General features: G+C 36.2%; 1 protein-coding gene across 6 annotated transcripts; it reads right to left on the reverse strand.

Moving 5' to 3' along the window:
• Positions 1-802: 802 nt before the first annotated feature.
• On the reverse strand, positions 803-19060 carry LOC144451363 (uncharacterized). Of its 6 annotated transcripts, none has more exons than XM_078142176.1 (16): positions 18979-19060; positions 18311-18711; positions 15480-15650; positions 14518-14655; positions 13288-13500; positions 12358-12381; positions 11336-11617; positions 10825-10997; positions 9917-10064; positions 9121-9423; positions 8215-8484; positions 7229-7522; positions 6381-6632; positions 5549-5740; positions 5107-5342; positions 803-4516 (listed from the first exon to the last, which is right to left on the reverse strand). In XM_078142176.1, exons 2-16 carry the CDS (start codon positions 18692-18694, stop codon positions 3109-3111), a joined length of 4488 nt encoding a protein of 1495 aa, XP_077998302.1. In that variant the 5' UTR covers positions 18695-18711; positions 18979-19060; the 3' UTR covers positions 803-3108. The 6 variants fall into 6 exon arrangements, with proteins under 6 accessions (XP_077998302.1, XP_077998304.1, XP_077998303.1 ...); XM_078142178.1 differs by lacking the exon at positions 18979-19060 and adding an exon at positions 18867-18968 and having other exon boundaries at positions 18311-18703; XM_078142177.1 differs by lacking the exon at positions 18979-19060 and adding an exon at positions 18867-18967.
• Between the last annotated feature and the right edge of the window lie 709 nt (positions 19061-19769).

The following is a 19769-nucleotide window of genomic DNA, read 5'->3' on the forward strand; positions in this document are numbered from 1 at the left end:
ATTACAAATATTGGCACAATATACAAATCTGCCAACTCTTGTTATCATAGGTATATATTACAGTCAATACAGAATAAATTGATTGTTGTCATAGTTACAACTTGTGACAGCAACCATGTGTACATATAATAATACAAACCAATGCATAGGATTTGTTGTTGGTAAGGTATACTTTGTGTACAAATGATTTCACATATAAAATGTACATGTTCTGAGATGAACAATTTCCATGTGTATGTGTATGTGTGTCACGTGTGTATATACTTTGTGTACAAATGATTTCACGTATATAAATGTACATGTTCTGAGATGAACAATTTCCATGTGCACGTGTGTATATACTAGTACTTTGTGTACAAATGATTTCACATATATAAATGTACATGTTCTGAGATGAACAATTTTCATGTGTATGTGTGTCACATGTGTATACACTTTGTGTACAAATGATTTCATGTATATAAATGTACATGTTCTGAGATGTGAGATGTGTAATTTCCATTGTGTGTGTGTATGTATGCATGCATGTATTTATGTATGTATGTATGTATGTATGTATGTATGTATGTATGTATGTATGTATGTATGTATGTATGTATGTATGTATGTATGTCTGTGTCTGTCTGTCTGTCTGTGTGTGTGTGTGTGTATTCTATACAAATGATTTCATGTATATAAATGTATATGTTCTGAAATACATAATTTCTGTGTGTGTGTGTGTGTGTGTGTGACAGACAGAGAGATAGAAAAAGACAGAGACAGAGACTTGGGGATATTTACACTCGTGTGTTTTTTACTGCACTTTTGCTACACTCTTGAAAGTATGACCACAGAGAACACTACATACTTAAGAAAATACCCTGAGTATGATGCACACTCACACACTATGGGGTTCTGTTATATTACTTTGGTATGGATTTAATATACAGTACACAATATTGCCACAGTACTTCCAGACTCACAGAATTACTTAGAATAACCACAAACCCTCCACCAACATTGAATAACAACAAAGTTTTGCCAACATCTCATTAGGAGTGAACTACAATTGTCGTCACATGATATAAGCCAATATATTTTATGTTTGACATGAACTGAGAGTCCCACAACATACATTCATACATGGTGTATCATGTGTAGTCTCCATTATGAAGGGCTTCTACAAAGTCATGTACAAGTACTATTATGTACAGTTTTTTTAAACTTTTATTTCTCTACAAAATGTCATAATTTGAAATCATTCACTAGTAAATAAGTACATAGAGGCTTGCATCTTTGACTACATTTACTTTTTCACACCAGCAGGTTTTTTAAAATTAGTCATTTTACAATCAAAATAATACAATAAATGACACTAATACTTCAACCTGGTGATCAAGTATATATATGCGCATACATGAAAAGAAAGTGAGGAAAGAAAAGTGACATGTAGAAGTCGAACCCACATCCCCTGAATACTAACCAGAGTGCTCTAGCCAGCTGAGCTAACGCGTCACCTGGTAGATTCCATGGGCCGTCCTGGTGTGTACCTTTCTATTCCTCGGCAGGTGAGAAGCCAACTCGTTAACCTTTGACTTTTCAACCTATGGATCCAATGGATTCACAGGGTCCCTGTCTAACGGTTACCAACCAACTTAGGAATCGGTTTACTAAAGCAATGAGGATCATAATTGCATGGTGCGATGGCTTTTTGACAAGCTACTATTTTGGTAAGACTCAATGAAATATATTCACTGAAATATTCATAACAAAATGAAACTGAGGTCGAAAGAAAAGTGACATGTGTAGGAGTTGAACCCATTTTCTCTGAATACCAGCCAAAGTGCCAGCTGACCTCACATTTATGTACATATATGTATAATAAAAATTATTTGCAAATTTAATCAAATACATCAAATAATGTATAATGGTAAATCAAGCTACATAACAGTACAGGAACCAATATTTTGAAAAATTCTGCTGACTATACTGTCCTCCCTATTGCTAAATGGGATGGACCAATCTTGTCATAGGGAAACATCTAGAACATACCAAATTACAGTAAAAATAGGGTGCCAAGGTTAACTTCAAGTGAACTATGATATGTATGAAAACTTGTAAAAAAAGTTGCACACTGAAAAGTAAAGATAAAAACCAAAAATAATTGGACATTTGCTGCAAATTACAATTCTTTGGCACAGGTATGAAACTAAAATATTACACTATTCATATGACATGTACACACTATATTTCACTTGACAAACTCAAAATTTCTTACAAGTACTTAAAATTCTAGACTGAAAAGATGTCCATATCTGTTATTCATTATTAGAGGTATTTTAGTCACTACTTATCTTCATATTTTTGTTTTCCAACAAAATAAACAAGTTCTAGTGAAAATCTCCAGAGTAACAGTATATTTCTGATTTCAATGTGAATTTAAATATTATAATTTAGAATTAAATTGATTAGTATCTACATCATTTATCATTTTTATCTCAGATTGATCATGATACTATCAGTTGCTTCAGGACTACATCTCTGACATAGGGTGACAAGACCCCTTATCTCACATATACATGTACAAAGACCCCCTATGTCAGTATTTGAGCAGACGCCTTAAGGGGTAACTTCAATCCAGGAAATAAAGGCATTTTAATAAAATTTTGGTTTTGGAGTCATTTCATGATTTATACATGATTACAGAGAAACACCAATTTCAACTTCTGCCTGATTTTGGAATTTTTGCTTTGGGCCACATTGCATCATGGGAGTCAAATGTTTGTGCAATGGTTGAACAATGAATATTCATGATGTTTCACTGAAGGTAATGAATGAGCAATTAGGAGTGGTGTTCCTTTTTAAGACACTCATAGTTGTCCCCTTAAGTGACTTGTATTTGACAAGGTCGATTATCTTTCAAGTCCTTCTCAAGGCCCCTTAAGTATATATATTATCTTTCATGTCCTTCTCAAGGCCCCTTAAGTATATATATTATCATATGTTATGAACAAGGCCTCTTGAATAGCTTGTCTTTGCAAAGGCCCCATACGTTAACAGTATCTGACAATATCCTTGCTCCACTTTCTCGTTGCCATGCAAAGAAAGATAGGCAGCCATATTTTCAGGTTATTCTTTGATGATGAGATAATTAAAGATGGATATTTTACCACCATATTGATCTTGTGGATCAGCTGCTGAAATCATTAGATGATAGCGACCTGGTCGTTCCTGAAACACCAGAAATGTGATTTTGTCATCTTGCGGTTCACAGAACACAGTGTTTGTTATGTCCTGTGTATATTGCTGGAAGTGGTGTATGTATGTAAATGCTAGACTGATCTGTGTTGTGAACCCTATCTCAATTGTGAGGTCTTCACTTGAAGTTTCGATGACTGGATCATGGTGACTTAATGTACACAGACCGAGGGCGTGAAAGGCTTCAGACGGACCCCATTGGTTGTCGGGGACATACGGAAATGGAGTGGAATTGAATGAGGGTTCTCTGCACACGACTAGATAGCTACAGAATGGTGTTATCCTACCACCTGCGTGTAAGATGAAGAGATTGAACCCAAAACGACCAGGAACAGGAGGCGCGAACCGGAATGTGGCGACACCTTCTGATTGGCTGTGTAGTATATATCTTTTGAACTGCCCTTCTGGGGCACCATAGGCTGTGACATCACAATGGAACTTCATTGGTCGACTGAAGTTGAACTGGCATGTTGCAGACGACCTATCACAAATGATGACAGCATTATGATGCGAGAGAGTGTTGAGATCAAAATCTTCAACACTAATTGGACCCCAGTGCGTGAGAGGGCATGGTGGGAGGGGATAGCGATCTGATGAAGGTTTATGACTGTTTATCTTGTATCTGCATACCTCTGTCGCTGTTTCTGAGTTGATTTCCCCATCAAAGAAATGCTTCTTGGCGTAAAACACCCAGTAGTAGATTCCAGGGTCTGGCAACCTGACATAAAAACTTAAAATATTCTCAGCCACCTGCTGTTGGAATACGTACATCTTATACGGTATACCATTAACAGTTTGTGCCTTGCTACCCTGTTTCGTAAACAACTCACAACTTACGACATAACCTTTCGTGAACGATAACTTCAACTCAACATCTCCGTTTTCAGCTTCTATCAGTGATTTCTTATGTGTAACTGGTATGAATCCGTACGTGAAAAAGTCCGGCTTCACAAATATGTCATCCACGAAATCCTGAATTGTGAACGGATTACGCAATAACTGCCAAGGTGGGTCATTCGGGAAGTGGGTTCGGATGATGACTTCGGGATCTGCGAGGAAATAGTGTTCATCGTATTTGTACCGGAAGGGGTCAAATGTTGTAGCTTCCTGGATGTGTGACACTCCCCAGTTGCAGTCGACAAAGTGCCAGTAATTATCGATACAGACCGCATTCCATGTATGATGGTACTGCTCATCATCAGACGACATCGCCTGACCAGGTGTGTACCCAACTCTCTTAGCACTGCCAGCTATCTCCACACATTTCAACCCAAGATATCTATGGATAAGATATGAAACACATTGAATTAACGTACACACAAATATTTACAGATATGGATAATACCATATACATATCATTCAAAAAAGCTGTTGTAACATTCTCAATGTTTCATAATGGCCTACCTGCAGTCATGAGGGATAGCTGATGTTATTTCAGCAATCATAAACTGATATTTTGAATTTTTGAATCTTGCTTACTGTCCTCATGACTACAAACAGAGTATTAAGCACTTAGTATTGAAGCCATGCCAAGGCACACATGTTGTGCACAAAAAAATTGACATATAATTATATTAGAACAGAATCTGACAAAGGTAATTATGCAAGGTTGACAGGTTTTGTTTCCTGTAAAACTTTTCATGACACCTAATTATGGATTCATCATGTGACACTGTGATTTGCATATATCTAATTATGTATTCGACCAATCAGGTTCTACCTAGGATTTCATGTGAATACTGAGTGTTGAAGATTTTTTTGTCTGATGTGTGTTGGTTAGTACATTCTGCAACAGGAGTAACTGGGAGAACAATTTGCATATGACATGAATAAATTATCAAAAAAATTCTGGATTAGGAAAATCTGTACCTGCACATTCTCATAAATAGTGTAGACCATGTGATCTTATCGTCATAGATACCCTTCAACACACCAAGAGGTGTATCATCCACTGCATCATGCAAATCCATTTCCTGGCAATTCTGTGCCGTAATCCATCGGAATACTAGACGTACTTTCTGTAACTCTGACGTGGCTGGTTCTACTAACGTGTCAACCATTGATGAAAATGTAGGTTCCATGACTAGGCTGACTGTCTGGGCCACCTGTCAATCAAATTACACAATTTTCTATTACTATCAATCCTGCCCTCTATAGTTCAAGGTGAGTAACATGCTGGGCTATCTGTCAATCAAATACACAGGCTCAGTTTTAGCTGGGACAATACTCAATTTCAAGCTTTTTTCCATGTTGTTGACATGAAAGGTTGGTCACAAAACTAGCTCACATTGGAATGCAAGTTGTGACTTACCCGAATAGCGTGGGCATCCTGTTCTCTAAAGATTGCCGGATCTGTGTACAATTCTTTCTTCTTCCTAACTGGATATTCATTTAGTAGTGGTACCATGGCAATAGACTGCGACTGTACTGGTGTTGTCCATAGCGACGTCTCCGTGGCAAGTTGAGGTTCAAAGTTAAAGTCATCATCATCCTCATTGTCAGACTATATAAATGATAAAACAAAACTTGTAGTACTCATTCAGTCTTGCTATCTTAAACTGTAGCATGTCCAGTTTCTTATTAGTTTCTGCATGGTTATTTGAAATGGGCTGTAAACAGCTAACGTGCTACAACTTGGTCATGACGGTTTTTCCCCCATTAGTCATTCAAGTGCTACAAACCAGACTTGGTGAGCCAGCAAGTCAGTTATAATAAACATTATCTATTGTGAAACCCCACTTGTTTGGTTAAAGTTTAATGGCTTCATCCTGCAATGTATTGAAGTGGCCATATGGATGAGAATTTGGTATTTATTTTTCCTTTTTATTTGATAAAACAGCTTCACTATGTTTTTCTACTCAATAAACTGCAAAAGATTAAACAATGTGTAAAATGTTTGTTATTGTACGTACAATAACAAACTTTTTACACTTTTTCCATCTGTTTGCAATTATACATTGTATTGAGTTATGAACATGGACTTGGTATATGCTCTTTTGCATTATTTTTTCAAGTAGAAAAACATAGTGAAGCTGTTTTATCAAATAAAAATCCAAAATAAATACCAAATTCTCATCCATATGGCCACTTTAACTTTACAAAGTAGATAACTATGTACAATCGATATTCAATCACAAACATACCATTTTGCGTCCTTCCATTCCAGCGACTTCAGCAGCAAGCCTGGCATTAAGACGGCTTTTTTCTACACGTAGTTTAATTTGTAACTCCACCATGTTTAGTTGGTGTTTTCTCATTAATTCTTCATACTCTACTTGCATCATGTCTCCTTTATCAAATTTCTTAGAGACAGCTTTTGTCATGTCTTTATCATACTGCTCAATGTCTTCTTGTAGCATCTTGAGTTGATCCTCATCTAGAGGCTCTTTGTTTCTCTATTGAACACAAAAGTTATCAAAGGTACATCAGTTAATTAATTATTGGCAGTTTGAGGCAGGAACACCTTTTATTTGTGGTGACCAGCAAAAATGGCCACAATCATGTTACACCTGCACTAGTTGCAACTCAAGATATTTTTAAATTAAATAACCAAAGGTATCTTCACTAAAATTAGTTAATTGCTTATAGAAAGTCATTATATCTGTTAATTAATAGTCAATATTATCCGTAGGTGGTGTAGTGAAAGCTCGGCTGGACTGACATGATATGCAAATGTCCAACTGAACTCCCCCTCAAGTCTGCTTAAACTAAAATCACGTGGGGACATGATGACATCATCATCTTTATATGAACGTTGTAGGGGGAGCACAGAATTCTGTACTTGAGTAACAAGACTGACTAGATGTAATGTATGAAGATTATGATACCGTAGTGTAAAATTGGAATACGGTCATCTGGAACTAGACTACTGCTACTGCAGATTTAAAGATAGAAGAAATACTTGAGAAAATAAATAAATGTCTGATGAGGACTGGAAAATCAAAATCTTTTCTTGGGGTGAGAATATCTAGGTTTCCAAAGTTGGACTCACCAATGCTGCTAGTAGTTTAGCTCTTTGTTCTTCCTCTGTAGCATTCAAATCTTTCTTTCTCTTTCTAGCAGCTATTTTCTCTAACAATTTCTGTCTCTGTCTGTCTTTCTGTCTCTCTAATTTCTTCCGTAGCTTCTCCATCTCATCTTCATGCTCTGCAATTAGTCTGGCATAATCTTCGTCCGACATCTGTCCTCTATTTTTCATCTTTTCGTCAAATTCTCCTTGTTTTTTCTTCATTTCAACCTCTATGTCATTGATATCTTCCTCTATTCCTTGCAATTCAGCGTCCTCCTGTTGAAAACAAAAATGTTACATTTACCTTCTGTAAGGAAGGGTAATTAAAACCTTTTACTTCATCTCTATTGTTCTTTTAGTGGTAATTTAAAACCATTGCATCATGGATCTTAGTATACAGGCATGTGTATTAGATGGATAATGCATATTCATGACTATATATCTGAAGGAAATAAGCACTTAGGAGTCATGAATATTCAATGTTATACAATCCATACTGATATTTGAAAACTGATATCTGAAATTTTAGTGGAGTCATGATGGGCAAATGGTTAGAGGGGCCGGATTGGAATCGGCAGGTTGCAGGCTCAAGCTCCATTGCTGCCATTTGTTTCTGAGTGGCTTAAGTCCTTGGGCAGGATTTGAACCATGACTGTGTATAAATGGGGACCTGGTAGGATAGAGGTACGCACATTTGCATAAATAGTAAGTTTGTTGACAAACATGAAGTTCTAACCAATCTGAAACTCTAATCACCACATTGAACATGACTGAATTAAATAATGTCAGAAATCACAGGGGGGGGGGGGGTGGGTTTTTTGTTGTTGTTGTAATTTTCATAAATCAAATACATATCTGTACAGTGCATTTGAGCATCCGTAGTTATTGGATAGGTTTGGGTAGCATGGGACCCCAAGGTGTGAATCAGACGACTACTGGCTGTAATATTAGAATACTGTGATACTTACAGGGGTATCTTTCTGTCCACGTTTCTTGCCCCTAGCTTTCCTGCCAGCCAATTTTTCATCGAAACTCTTCCTCATCTTCTCCTTTTCTTGTTGCAATTTCTTATCTAGTTCATCGACATCTTTCTTGTGCTGTGCCAATAATCGGTCATACTCCTCTTGGGAGATCTGTGATCTTTTTCTGTTTAATTCATCTTCATATTCTGCACTGTAATGTGAGATTTCACCCTCTAATAGTTTAAGCTGTTCCTCTGTCAAAACCTCCTTGTTTTTCTGCAAATGAAAACAATTTAGAATTTAAAAATTAATTCAATCTGCATAATAACTTACATATCAAGATGTAATAATTTGCATATCATTTGCATAATGATCAGAGTATAATATGCATATCTTCAACACCGAAGCCTACTCTATGGTTATATTTAATACATAAAGACAGTCATAGCAGTCATTTCTCTTCATGTGAAATTATTGATTATGATATTGTTATTCAAAGATTATTTAAGCTCAAGGATGGTAGAACACTTTTGAAGCACGGTAGAAACCTGCCAAGCATGGTAGTACAGTATGGGTGTCAAGGACAGTGTTACTACCATGCTTTCTCTATAGTGGGGAGAACACAGCATGGCAGAAACCTGCCAAGCATGGCAGTATTAGTGGCAATGACAGTGTTACTACCATGCTTTCTCTATAGTGGGGAGAACACAGCATGGCAGAAACCTGCAAGCATGGCAGTATTAGTGGCAATGACATTGTTACTACCATGCTTTCTCTATAGTGGGGAGAACACAGCATGGCAGATTCCTGCCAAGCATGGCGGGCTGGGTAGCAAGGAATGGCTGTTAGCACTCTGCTTCCTCTATAGTGGGGAAGAATACTGCACAGAAAGTTGTTCATAAACAAACTAACCAAAGCAGCTAGTAATCTAGCCCTCTCTTCATCTTCAGTTGTTTTCATGTTTCTCTTTTTCTTCCTATTGGCTAGTTTCTCTAGCAACGCAATTCTCTGTCGCTCTTTATTTCTGTCCAGTTTCTTTGTTAATCTGTTAATTTCTTCCTCATGTTGTGCCAGAAGACGTTGATACTCTTCTTCCGATATCAATGGCCTCTTTCTTCTCATCTCGTCTTCAAACTGTGTCTTTGTTCTCTCTAGTTGTCTCTCTACATCATCAGCCTCGGACGCAGCAATCCGTGCTTCATCTTCCTGCTCTGGCTGAAAACAAAACAAAACAAATTTTTTTTTCAATTTTTGTCAGCTATGCCAGAATTGTATCCCTGTTACATAGTGTCATGATGGTGAAATGGTTAGAATGTCTTACTTGGAATCTGCAGGTTGCAGGTTGCAGGTTTGAGCCCTCCTCCTGCTGTTTGTTTCTGAATGGTTAAAGTCCTTGGGCAAGATTTGATCCATAATTGTGCCCCAGCTAGTTAACCCTGCTGTAAAATTGGGGACCTGGTAGGATAGAGGTTGCAATGTGAATGCTTTGATCCTATGCACTTAAAGTGCCTGTAATGAACTCTTATAAATACACTTTATTATTATTACATCACAGGTTAATCTTAGTTATGAAACTTTAAAACTATGCACCATAAAAAGTATAAAAATTATTCAATCTGGTCCACACGCCCTGAAAAAATTTAATGTTAAACAACGCCCCCAGTGGCCAATCTATGTAATCTTGTATCTTTATAATAACCATACTTACTTCTTGCATCATCATAAGTGAAGCGCCCTCATTCTTCTTTTGTTGCCTAGCACCAAGTTTTTCTTGTAAAATACCGTTCTGCCTTTGTTTTTCTTTTTCCAGTTTACGAACCAATCTCTGCATTTCTTTCTTGTGTTCATCTACAAGTCTAGATTGAACGAAAACATGATATCAAGGTGTTGGTACAAATTACTTGGAATAGAATCATTACTATCACTGACATAGTGAGAACATATTTTATTTCATTTTATTTTTCGGGAAAGACAGTTTTCAAACTATGGCTCCACTTTGTAACAGATTCATTTCCACCCAAAAAATGTTTACAAACCACGGTGTAAAAAGGGAAATGGTAACAACAGGGGAGAAGAAGAAATGGGGAGAAGAAATGGCGTGTCAAGAAATAGCATGTCGTTAAGTCTACCCTTACCCCTGGCATTGTACATTGTGAATTATAACAATAAGAGGGTCCAATTGTTGTTGGGAATCAAGAACTGAAATAATGTGCACACGAAATGTCTATCTAGTACATGGAAAGTATACATAACACAGTAAACAATTTATGATATGTGTTATCTCAAAACCTCGGGTGTGTGAGTGACAGTACGAGTACTCAGAGCCTTGCATTTGTACATTACATATACTTGTGGTGTTTTCTACTAACCTTCCACTAAGTTTGCTTACGGAAGTATGGCTTTATAGAGAATGCCACAAGCACTCACGCAAATAAAGCAAGACTCAGCCATTATAGGGTTATGTAACTTCTCACTTCCTATTTCAACTTGTTACACATCACAAGTCTCGCATGGACAATCGATCAAACACTAGTTTAACATACATGATATTTGCAATGATGTACGGAATATAGGTTCTGAAAAAAAACGCATGTTGGTAAACCTCAAACCTGTTACCTTTGATAATCAGCTTCTGACATAACACCTTTTTTACTGACAACATCCGTGGCAAAGCGCGAATCTCGTCGGTCTATTTCACGTTGAAGTCTCTTTATTCGGTCATTGATAACGTCCAGATCATCCTCCGAGTCACTTGCAATGGATACAACCGCATCAGTTACTACATCAGACTATGCAGGAAAAAATGAAATAACTTTTATAAACAATTTCTTGTAGAGACATCCATTTTTCTGACATCCATTATTCAAGCCACTCCAGGAAATAGACATTTTCATAAACATTGGGTTCTGGAGAGTCATTTCATGATTTTACTTCACCTACAATTATTTGCGATTTCTGTGAAACATTAAGTTGTCTTGTGCAGTTATAGGGTATCTTTGCTATGGGCCATTGCATCATGGGAGTCTGCAGAAATAATGTATTCAAATTGCACATTTGTACAGCATCATGTTTGTTCCAAAATTATTCTCATGGTTAAGTATGTTTCAGTATACAGATATACACTTACGGGTAACTTGGATTTTTCTGCATTCCAGGCAGCTCTTTTCGCCTTTTTTGCCTTTCTGGCAGCTAGTTTTGCAGCCAATGCTTGTTTTTGTCTCTCCTCTGTCCTCTCCAAGTCCCGATTCAGGTCCATCATATTTTGTTTGTGTTCAGCAATAATAAGTTGCAGATCAGCTTCAGATAATTGGTGCTTCTTTTGTTGTAATTCACGTTCAAATTCAGCATTTCTCTTTGCTATTTCTGCTTCAAGTTCTCTCTTTTTGTTTTCATCAAGTTCAGAATCATCCTGTAATAGAGAGAAAATGGTTTGTGATAAAAATTGAACATGTCAAGAAAAGTCAAAATTAATGTAGGGATCCTGTATGTCAGAATAACATCAGAGGTGACACAAATTTTCTTGACTTGTCATATCTTTACTTTTCTCTCCTGTGGTCACATGACAATTCTATGTCATTGAATCTCATACAATAACAGCTGAAGAACGCTGTGTGATTTATCTGAAACGTACTAGGTAAATTATCTACACTCTGAGTTCAAAACTAACACAATTATGATTCCAAAGCCAGGAAACATCATGTTATAAATATTTCAAGTTAGATATTTGTTAGTTTACTCTGTGTGTGTGTGTGTGTGTGTGTGTGTGTGTGTGTGTGTGTGTGTGTGTGTGTGTGTGTCTGTATGTATGTATGCATGCACATGTACAATGTACATATATATGCATGTATATGTATGTGTATACATATATGTTATATATATGTGTATGTGTGTATGCATATATATATATGTGTGTGCGTGCATATGTACATATATTTTATATATATGAGTGTGTGTGTACACACACACACACACACACACACACACACACACACACACATCTATATATAAATGCATGTGTATATGTTTGCACCTAGACACATGTTTGTCAGTGTATGTACTTGTTTGTTGACTGTAAACAAAACAACACTTTGAAATCCTGGATAGAAAGACCAGTAAGACTCATGGCACAGTGTGTGTGTGTGTGCTTACCTTAACTTGAGTAGGAATCACTGACTGGAAATATGAGGACAGAGATTTACCAGCAATATGAGAAGATAAGAAGAAGATTATATACAGTAGGTTGCATAGAAATAACAGGAAATATGATTAATAGATGTTACATTACATTATATTATATTATATTACATTTACATTATATTACATTACATAACATTACACTACACTACATTACATTACATTTACATTATATTACACTACATTACATTGCATTGCATTACATTACATTACATATGACTTCATTGCATTTCATAACATTACAATACATAACTTTATATTACATTGCACTGCATCGTATTGCATAACATTATATTATATTACACCACAATAAATTACATGACATTACATACTACTACATTGTAGTACATTATTTACAAGGGTATAATATCATTAGTATATTACTCTGATAATTATATTGAAACAAGATATTTTAGTCAGACTTGAAAATATTGTGGAAAGACTGTAGAAGTATACAGTATTACATTGAATACATTACTAGTTTATAATTTAGTGTTGTCTGTGCATGTTTATTGTAATTTCAATTTCAAGGATGGTCAGCTCTGTGTAATTGAGATGTATCAGTCACCTGTGACATGGAAACATGTTGTGAAGGAACCTGGATCATTCAGCATGCAGTGTTGGATGTGAAGTATTCCCAGAATGCATTGCTCTAGGACACAGATCCAGTGCAGAAAACTTTGCATTAAATTTCTCTGGACTATCATCTGGGAAGCGGTCTCCTAGTGGAGCCCCCAGCAGTGAGAGTCTGGGTAACCAAGACTACAGCATTACTTGACACACTCAATTGGTACTGGAAACCCACAGTAACGTTACATAGTAGATTGACCAAAAGCATACATTTTTGTATGTGAGTGTGCCGGTAACACCAACACTGTGACCTACCTGTCCAGATTGTAATAAATTTTTTTCCCGTTGTTCTGCTGCAAGTCTGTTTTTACGTAATTTCCTTTTGTTCATTTTTTCTTCCAGAGACACTTTCTGTCTGTTCTTTTCCTTGTTCCTGATAATTTCCATCAGTTCTACTTCCTGTTTGTGATTGGCTATCATTTGTTCGTATTCTTCTTTTGATAACTGATTCTTTTTCACTTGTAAAGCCTGTCAAATGACAACATGGTGGAGGTGAAATACACCACAGGGACAAATTTCCCTGAAATTCAAAGTTTTTTAAATCCTGACACACTTGTGCCGTATGAAATATTGTCCCTGGTCATTTTTGAAACAACAGATAGACATTTGAGGGTTCACTATCTTGTTTTCAAGGAAACTATACTGACAACCTTTCCTTTTCTTGTAGAATTAATAACAAAGTATTTGATGGCCATTTTGGATTTTTCTGTTTCATGGCACCATGATGATCTGCCACCGACACAATGTTAGGTAGTCTATGTGTCCTGGACTACTGTTAATTTGGTAGTCTAGATACAATGTTTAGTAGTCTATGTGTCCTGTACTACTGCTAATTTGGTAGTCTAGATACAATGTTTAGTAGTCTATGTGTCCTGCACTACTGCTAATTTGGTAGTCAATATACAATGTTTAGTAGTCTATGTGTCCTGGACTACTGCTAATTTGGTAGTCTAGATACAATGTTTAGTAGTCTATGTGTCCTGGACTGCTGCTAATTTGGTAGTCTAGATACAATGTTTAGTAGTCTATGTGTCCTGCACTACTGCTAATTTGGTAGTCAATATACAATGTTTAGTAGTCTATGTGTCCTGGACTACTGCTAATTTGGTAGTCTAGATACAATGTTTAGTAGTCTATGTGTCCTGGACTGCTGCTAATTTGGTAGTGTAGATACAATGTTTAGTAGTCTATGTGTCCTGGACTACTACTAATTTGGTAGTCTAGATACAATGTTTAGTAGTCTATGTGTCCTGGACTACTGCTAATTTGGTAGTCTAGATACAATGTTTAGTAGTCTATGTGTCCTGGACTACTGCTAATTTGGTAGGCTAGATACAATGTTTAGTAGTCTATGTGTCCTGAACTACTGCTTATTTGGTAGTCTAGATACAATGTTTAGTAGTCTATGTGCCCTGAAGTACTACTAACTTCTAGCCCGGCTCTTGTATAGTTACCATGATAAAACTGTTCTCACTCCATTCCTACCTGTCTTAGTTGTTCCTTTCTCTCTGACTTCTTGTCATCTGGTTCGCTATTTTCTTTGTTCTCCAAGGGTTCTAAGATTTCTTCCACATCCTCCTCCAAGTCTTCAATAGAAATATCTACACCTCCACGTTGAGGAAGCTATATAAATAATATAAAATAAATATATAAAAAATATAAAAACTGTAATATATTGGTAGTAAAAATTTACTTACAATATATACACAGATTATCATTATAAGACAACAGTAGTACATGTACATTGACAATGCTGATTAGACATTGGAGAAAATTTGGGATTTTTGCTCCCAAAAAATTGTTTGTCTCGGTGACTCATGGGAGTAAAAATTTACTTACTATATATATACACACACAGAATGTTATTGTAAGAGTGCAATGACCCCTTTCATTTTTGTTCCAGTTGATGTAGTACTTAATTGATTTGGAAACTGACAATATATACATTCAAGCAGCTGTGGCGTTGTTAATTTGTGTAAGTGCAATCACTAAGGGCTGATGACAATTCCTTTTGACAAATTTGAATTATAGAGAAAAGTATAAAAAAATGAAGAATTTATGATAATTATGAACCTTAAATTCACTACAAGTTGCTAGATTAGTAGTGACACAATCCTTAGGTCAGGAGTATTTTCCGGGCTGACTAAAGAAAAATATTCAGGAGTGATATAATTATTTAAGCATAATCTATGGAAAATCTGGAAAATTATTTTGATTTAGAACGTTTTGACTTATTCTGACCAGCACAGAATGAGTGATGTAGATACAGGTTGTCATGACATAGAAAAACCAGGGTATAAAATCCATATTTTCTGTTCAAAGACAATAACTTGGCTTGTTCCTGGTATAATATGCAAAAATTAGTCATTTGGAACTAGCTGAATTATATAAAAATTTCATACAAAAGTTACTATATCATCTTGGAAAGATAAAATTTAATGTCTTACCTGAACCTGTAGGGGACCTTTACCAGACTTAGGTTCCACTAACTGTACTTGGAAAGTCCTTCCCGATCCTCCTTCAAGGAATGGATTGGGAACATTCTCTGTGTTTTTGACATCCATTTCAGCTGTATTTGCCAGGAAAGAGGAGAAATCACCACTGGAAATATCAAACACCTGGAAATGAAATGAAATGAAGTGGGAATGACTGATATTACTGTTGTGGGTTTGTATAAGCAACAACACTGCTGGAAATAACACAGATTTAGTAACAAAATAGATTTATGCACATAACAAGTTTATAATTTTGAGAGTCTTTGGCAGATATATCAAACATTTAAAGGCTACATTTGGATTAGGAAAGGTGTGAAAAAACCTAGTTTTCTGATAGTTATAGAAAAAGTTGATCAAGAACGACAGAATGATCCTCTTTTATTCCTTGTGGTTGAACAGTTAAAATAACACTAATGCGATGACATAGGATTGAATCCATGAAATGGTATTAACATTCAGCATGAGAGCTCATACCTGAAAATCGTAAAGATCATACGACTGACCGAATATGTCCACTGAACTACACAAATAACATGTAGTTTATAACCTCTTTTCCTTGCTGTCAGAGCTCACTATTCTGTATTCATACTCCAAGAATGATAGAGTGTGGATTATCACCAAAAATCACCAAAAATCTCCAAAATATCAAGATTTGATATTATAGTGAGTATGATGTTGTAACTATGCGTAATATGGACTTCAGACTCGTCATGTGACATCATGGAGATCTTAATTTGCATAAATTCATTCAATCTTTAACTATGACACCACTATGTATTCTACAATGTACCCATAGACCCTACACGTAATATTTCTGATGACATTCATCAAAGGGAATGTTACTTCCGCCCATTTTATCTCTGAAATACACTGATAAACAAGTGATCTATTGTCTTGCTGTACAGTTAGTATCACACTGCCATTTTAAAAGTACATTGTACAACGTTTACAATTTCATTTTCGCTCACGTTTTCTTTGTATTACTAGTGAAATTTTAAGTGATCTCTATTTTCATGTAGGGTCTATGGTGTAACCAATGCAGACATCTGACCTGGCCTGACAAGATCTAAAACTGATTTAAAAATAAATAACCAAACTCACATGTACTATCTCTGTGTAACTTCCTCTATCTGTCCTTGACCTGACATGACCTGATTTACAATGTCTCTACCTGTGACTACTCTACTCTACAGCAGACCTAATAAAGTATCCGATATTTCTGTACTACTTCCTTCATATGGATGCCATGATGTTCCAACTTTGCCAAGGTGCTATGAACTGAAATAGTCAATAGTATTCTAATTGTTTTCCCTACACATCAATAACAGTTTAGCATTAATTAATACTTGGATGGAAAAAAAGCTAAAAAAATCAGAGCTATAGAAAATATTAGTCCTGACTAAACTGCTCTAAAATCCCAATTGCTCCACTGATAAAATGGTAACAATTTCAAAGATTAGTATGGGATTAAAATATTTGGTTTAACTATAAGATTTTCATGCTAATAGTGACAGAAATGTAGGGAACTTAAAGTAAAAATCACACTCTTTACCATAATTCAAATTTTTCGAGGATTTACTTCTAATAATAAATCAACTGAGTTATTTTCTCTTCATGTCATATCCAATATTTCTATACACAGCAGATGAAGACCCATTACTAAATTTTCCCATTCCAGAAATATTATCAATATATCAAATTGTAAATTACAATATACATAACACGGTCTGCAAAGCATTGACCCTGGAGTGTTCCTTTTCAGGGGTGAACAAATCATTTTGTGAACTGGTGGTCCCCGGACCAGTGCCTTTAAAAATCCAGTGGTCCTACTGAAAGAATTAGTGGTCTCAGGTCCCACTAATGTGAAACATTAAATCTTACCTATGAATCTGTATATTCAGACGACTTTTTAACAGTTGTTAACAGTAAGGTACTAGTCCAATGGACCAGTCAAGGTAAAATTTGTGTGGTCCGCCCCAAAAATTGCTAGTCTCAGACCCAGGACCAGTGGATTTGTTCACCCCTGATTTTTAAATGTATACATTGTAATATACATGTATATACCAATACATGTAATGCAGGGAGTCAGTAACTTCATCTTTCATTAATGTGTTTCCTATTCTTCCCAAATTCATATACTGTTCATTTCATGTTAGTGTTCATAATGGCTCTGTTTGATGCAACCATGTAGAAACCAATAAGAAACTACAAATTCTACACTTGCAAGATTGTAATTCCTGCTACACTTTATCTATATGAAATAAACCAGATTGCAACTATAGCCACAGACATGCTGGCTGGTGTCAATATTTTGATGTCTGCACTTGATGTCTGCATTCATTTCATTTACACAAAATTTTGCAAGAAACTATTCATTTAATCTTGCTAAATTAAAGTGTAGCATATCCAGTTTCTGTGTGGTTGTATCAAACAGAGCCAGTGAACACTAACTTGAAACGGGCTGTACATATCCATGAAATAAACAAGCAATAGCCAGCAAGAGGTGTGGTTCCCTTTACTTTCACTATGCTGTAAAAAGCAGTCACACATTTGGAGTTCTTGGAAAGGTAGATTTCAACATGTACTTTCATTTTCGTTTTCAATAAGTTGTATCCACTGTTAAGCCATCTATTAAGTATTGCAAAAACAGCTGTTTAATTTATGAAATTAACTTGTGAAGATAACATGTGGTATAAATTTATAATTTTTATAATTTATAATTCTGTAACGTTCAGTATTGCCCCTCCCTCCCATTTCTACTTTCGCTTACTGTTAAAGCTCACCTGGTTGTCATATTCCACGGTGTATCTATCTGGTGCAACTTCAGTCACAGTGGCTGTCCCTGTTTTTGAAGCAGATGCTGACTTTGGTCGTATCTGATCCGACCCGGCTAATTTGTCCGATGGACGATGAAAGTCTGCATCTTTAGAAGCTACCATTGGAGTTTTACTTCGTCTACCAGACACTGGCCTACTTGCTGTAAGAGGTCTCGGTGAAGGGTCCGGAAAGCTGGATGCCGACGATCCGCTGTCTGCGCCATCCGTCTTCGGCTCGGCGACCCTCCCCCGAACGGTGACAGCTTGATTTTGGCCAGGTAGAATCACGTCCGCCACCACCTCAGATCCGGTTGTTTTTCGCACTCCCCCCTTTGAGCTACCACTTCCCATGATAATTGCCTGAATTACTTGATCACCAGGAAAAAATATGATTAAGTTAGTATTCAGTATATAAAAAAATGTACTGAAGTCTTCCTACATTCCTGTTTTCAACGTCCGGGGTTTGTATTGTAACAGGCAAAGTAAATACAATGTGTCAACAATGAACGAAAACGAGATTTACAATGTACAATCCATCACGATCACGAATATCTGTATAAACTGCACAAATGGGATCTAGCTGCCTAAAATGCAAAAGCACTGATTAAAGAAGTACGTTTGTGACGTCTTTTCACCTTTATGTACTCCGATCCCTGATCAGCTCTTTCTATTACACCCAAAATATGTGTTGCTGACTCATTAGCAGGTGACTCTCTCGCCAGGCAACGACGACGCCATTTTTATCGCTTGACCTTTCACCCCATACGTCATCCACTTACACTGTAATGTATTTGACCATGGATGTATTAGGGAGATGATTTGACCTTCTTCGCCTTCAAACTCGAAATTTGACGTAATGTAAAAGAAAAAAATGTATACTGAAAAGTATTCAATTTATTAATGCCATTCCATAGGCGTAGTCCTGCTAGTATATGTAATTATACGCTGCTGCCAGTGCCACTGTGAAACGTATACATATCTAGTCTTTCAAATTACTTTTCTTATTTGCATATGTTTATGATTTGATTCTTTAAAATTGTACCTTTGATAACACTCAGATCATTTATTATGTATGCTAACTAACTAACTACTAGTAACTAGCTAACTAACTAACTAACTAACTATTAAACTAACTGACTGACTAACTAACACTAACTAACTAACTATTAAACTAACTGACTAACTAACTAACTAACTATAACTAACTAACTATTAAACTAACTAACTAACTAACTAATTAACTGACTGACTGACTGACAGACAGACAGACAGACAGACTGACTGACTAACCAATAGGCTAAATTGATGAGGTGAATTTTTCATTTTCAACCAACCAACCAACCAACCAACTTACCTGACTGACTGACTGACAGACAGACAGACAGACAGACAGACTGACTGACTGACTAACTAACTAACCAATAGG

The sequence above is a fragment of the Glandiceps talaboti genome, chromosome 21, assembly GCF_964340395.1.
Source record: "Glandiceps talaboti chromosome 21, keGlaTala1.1, whole genome shotgun sequence".
NCBI lineage: Eukaryota > Metazoa > Hemichordata > Enteropneusta > Spengelidae > Glandiceps > Glandiceps talaboti.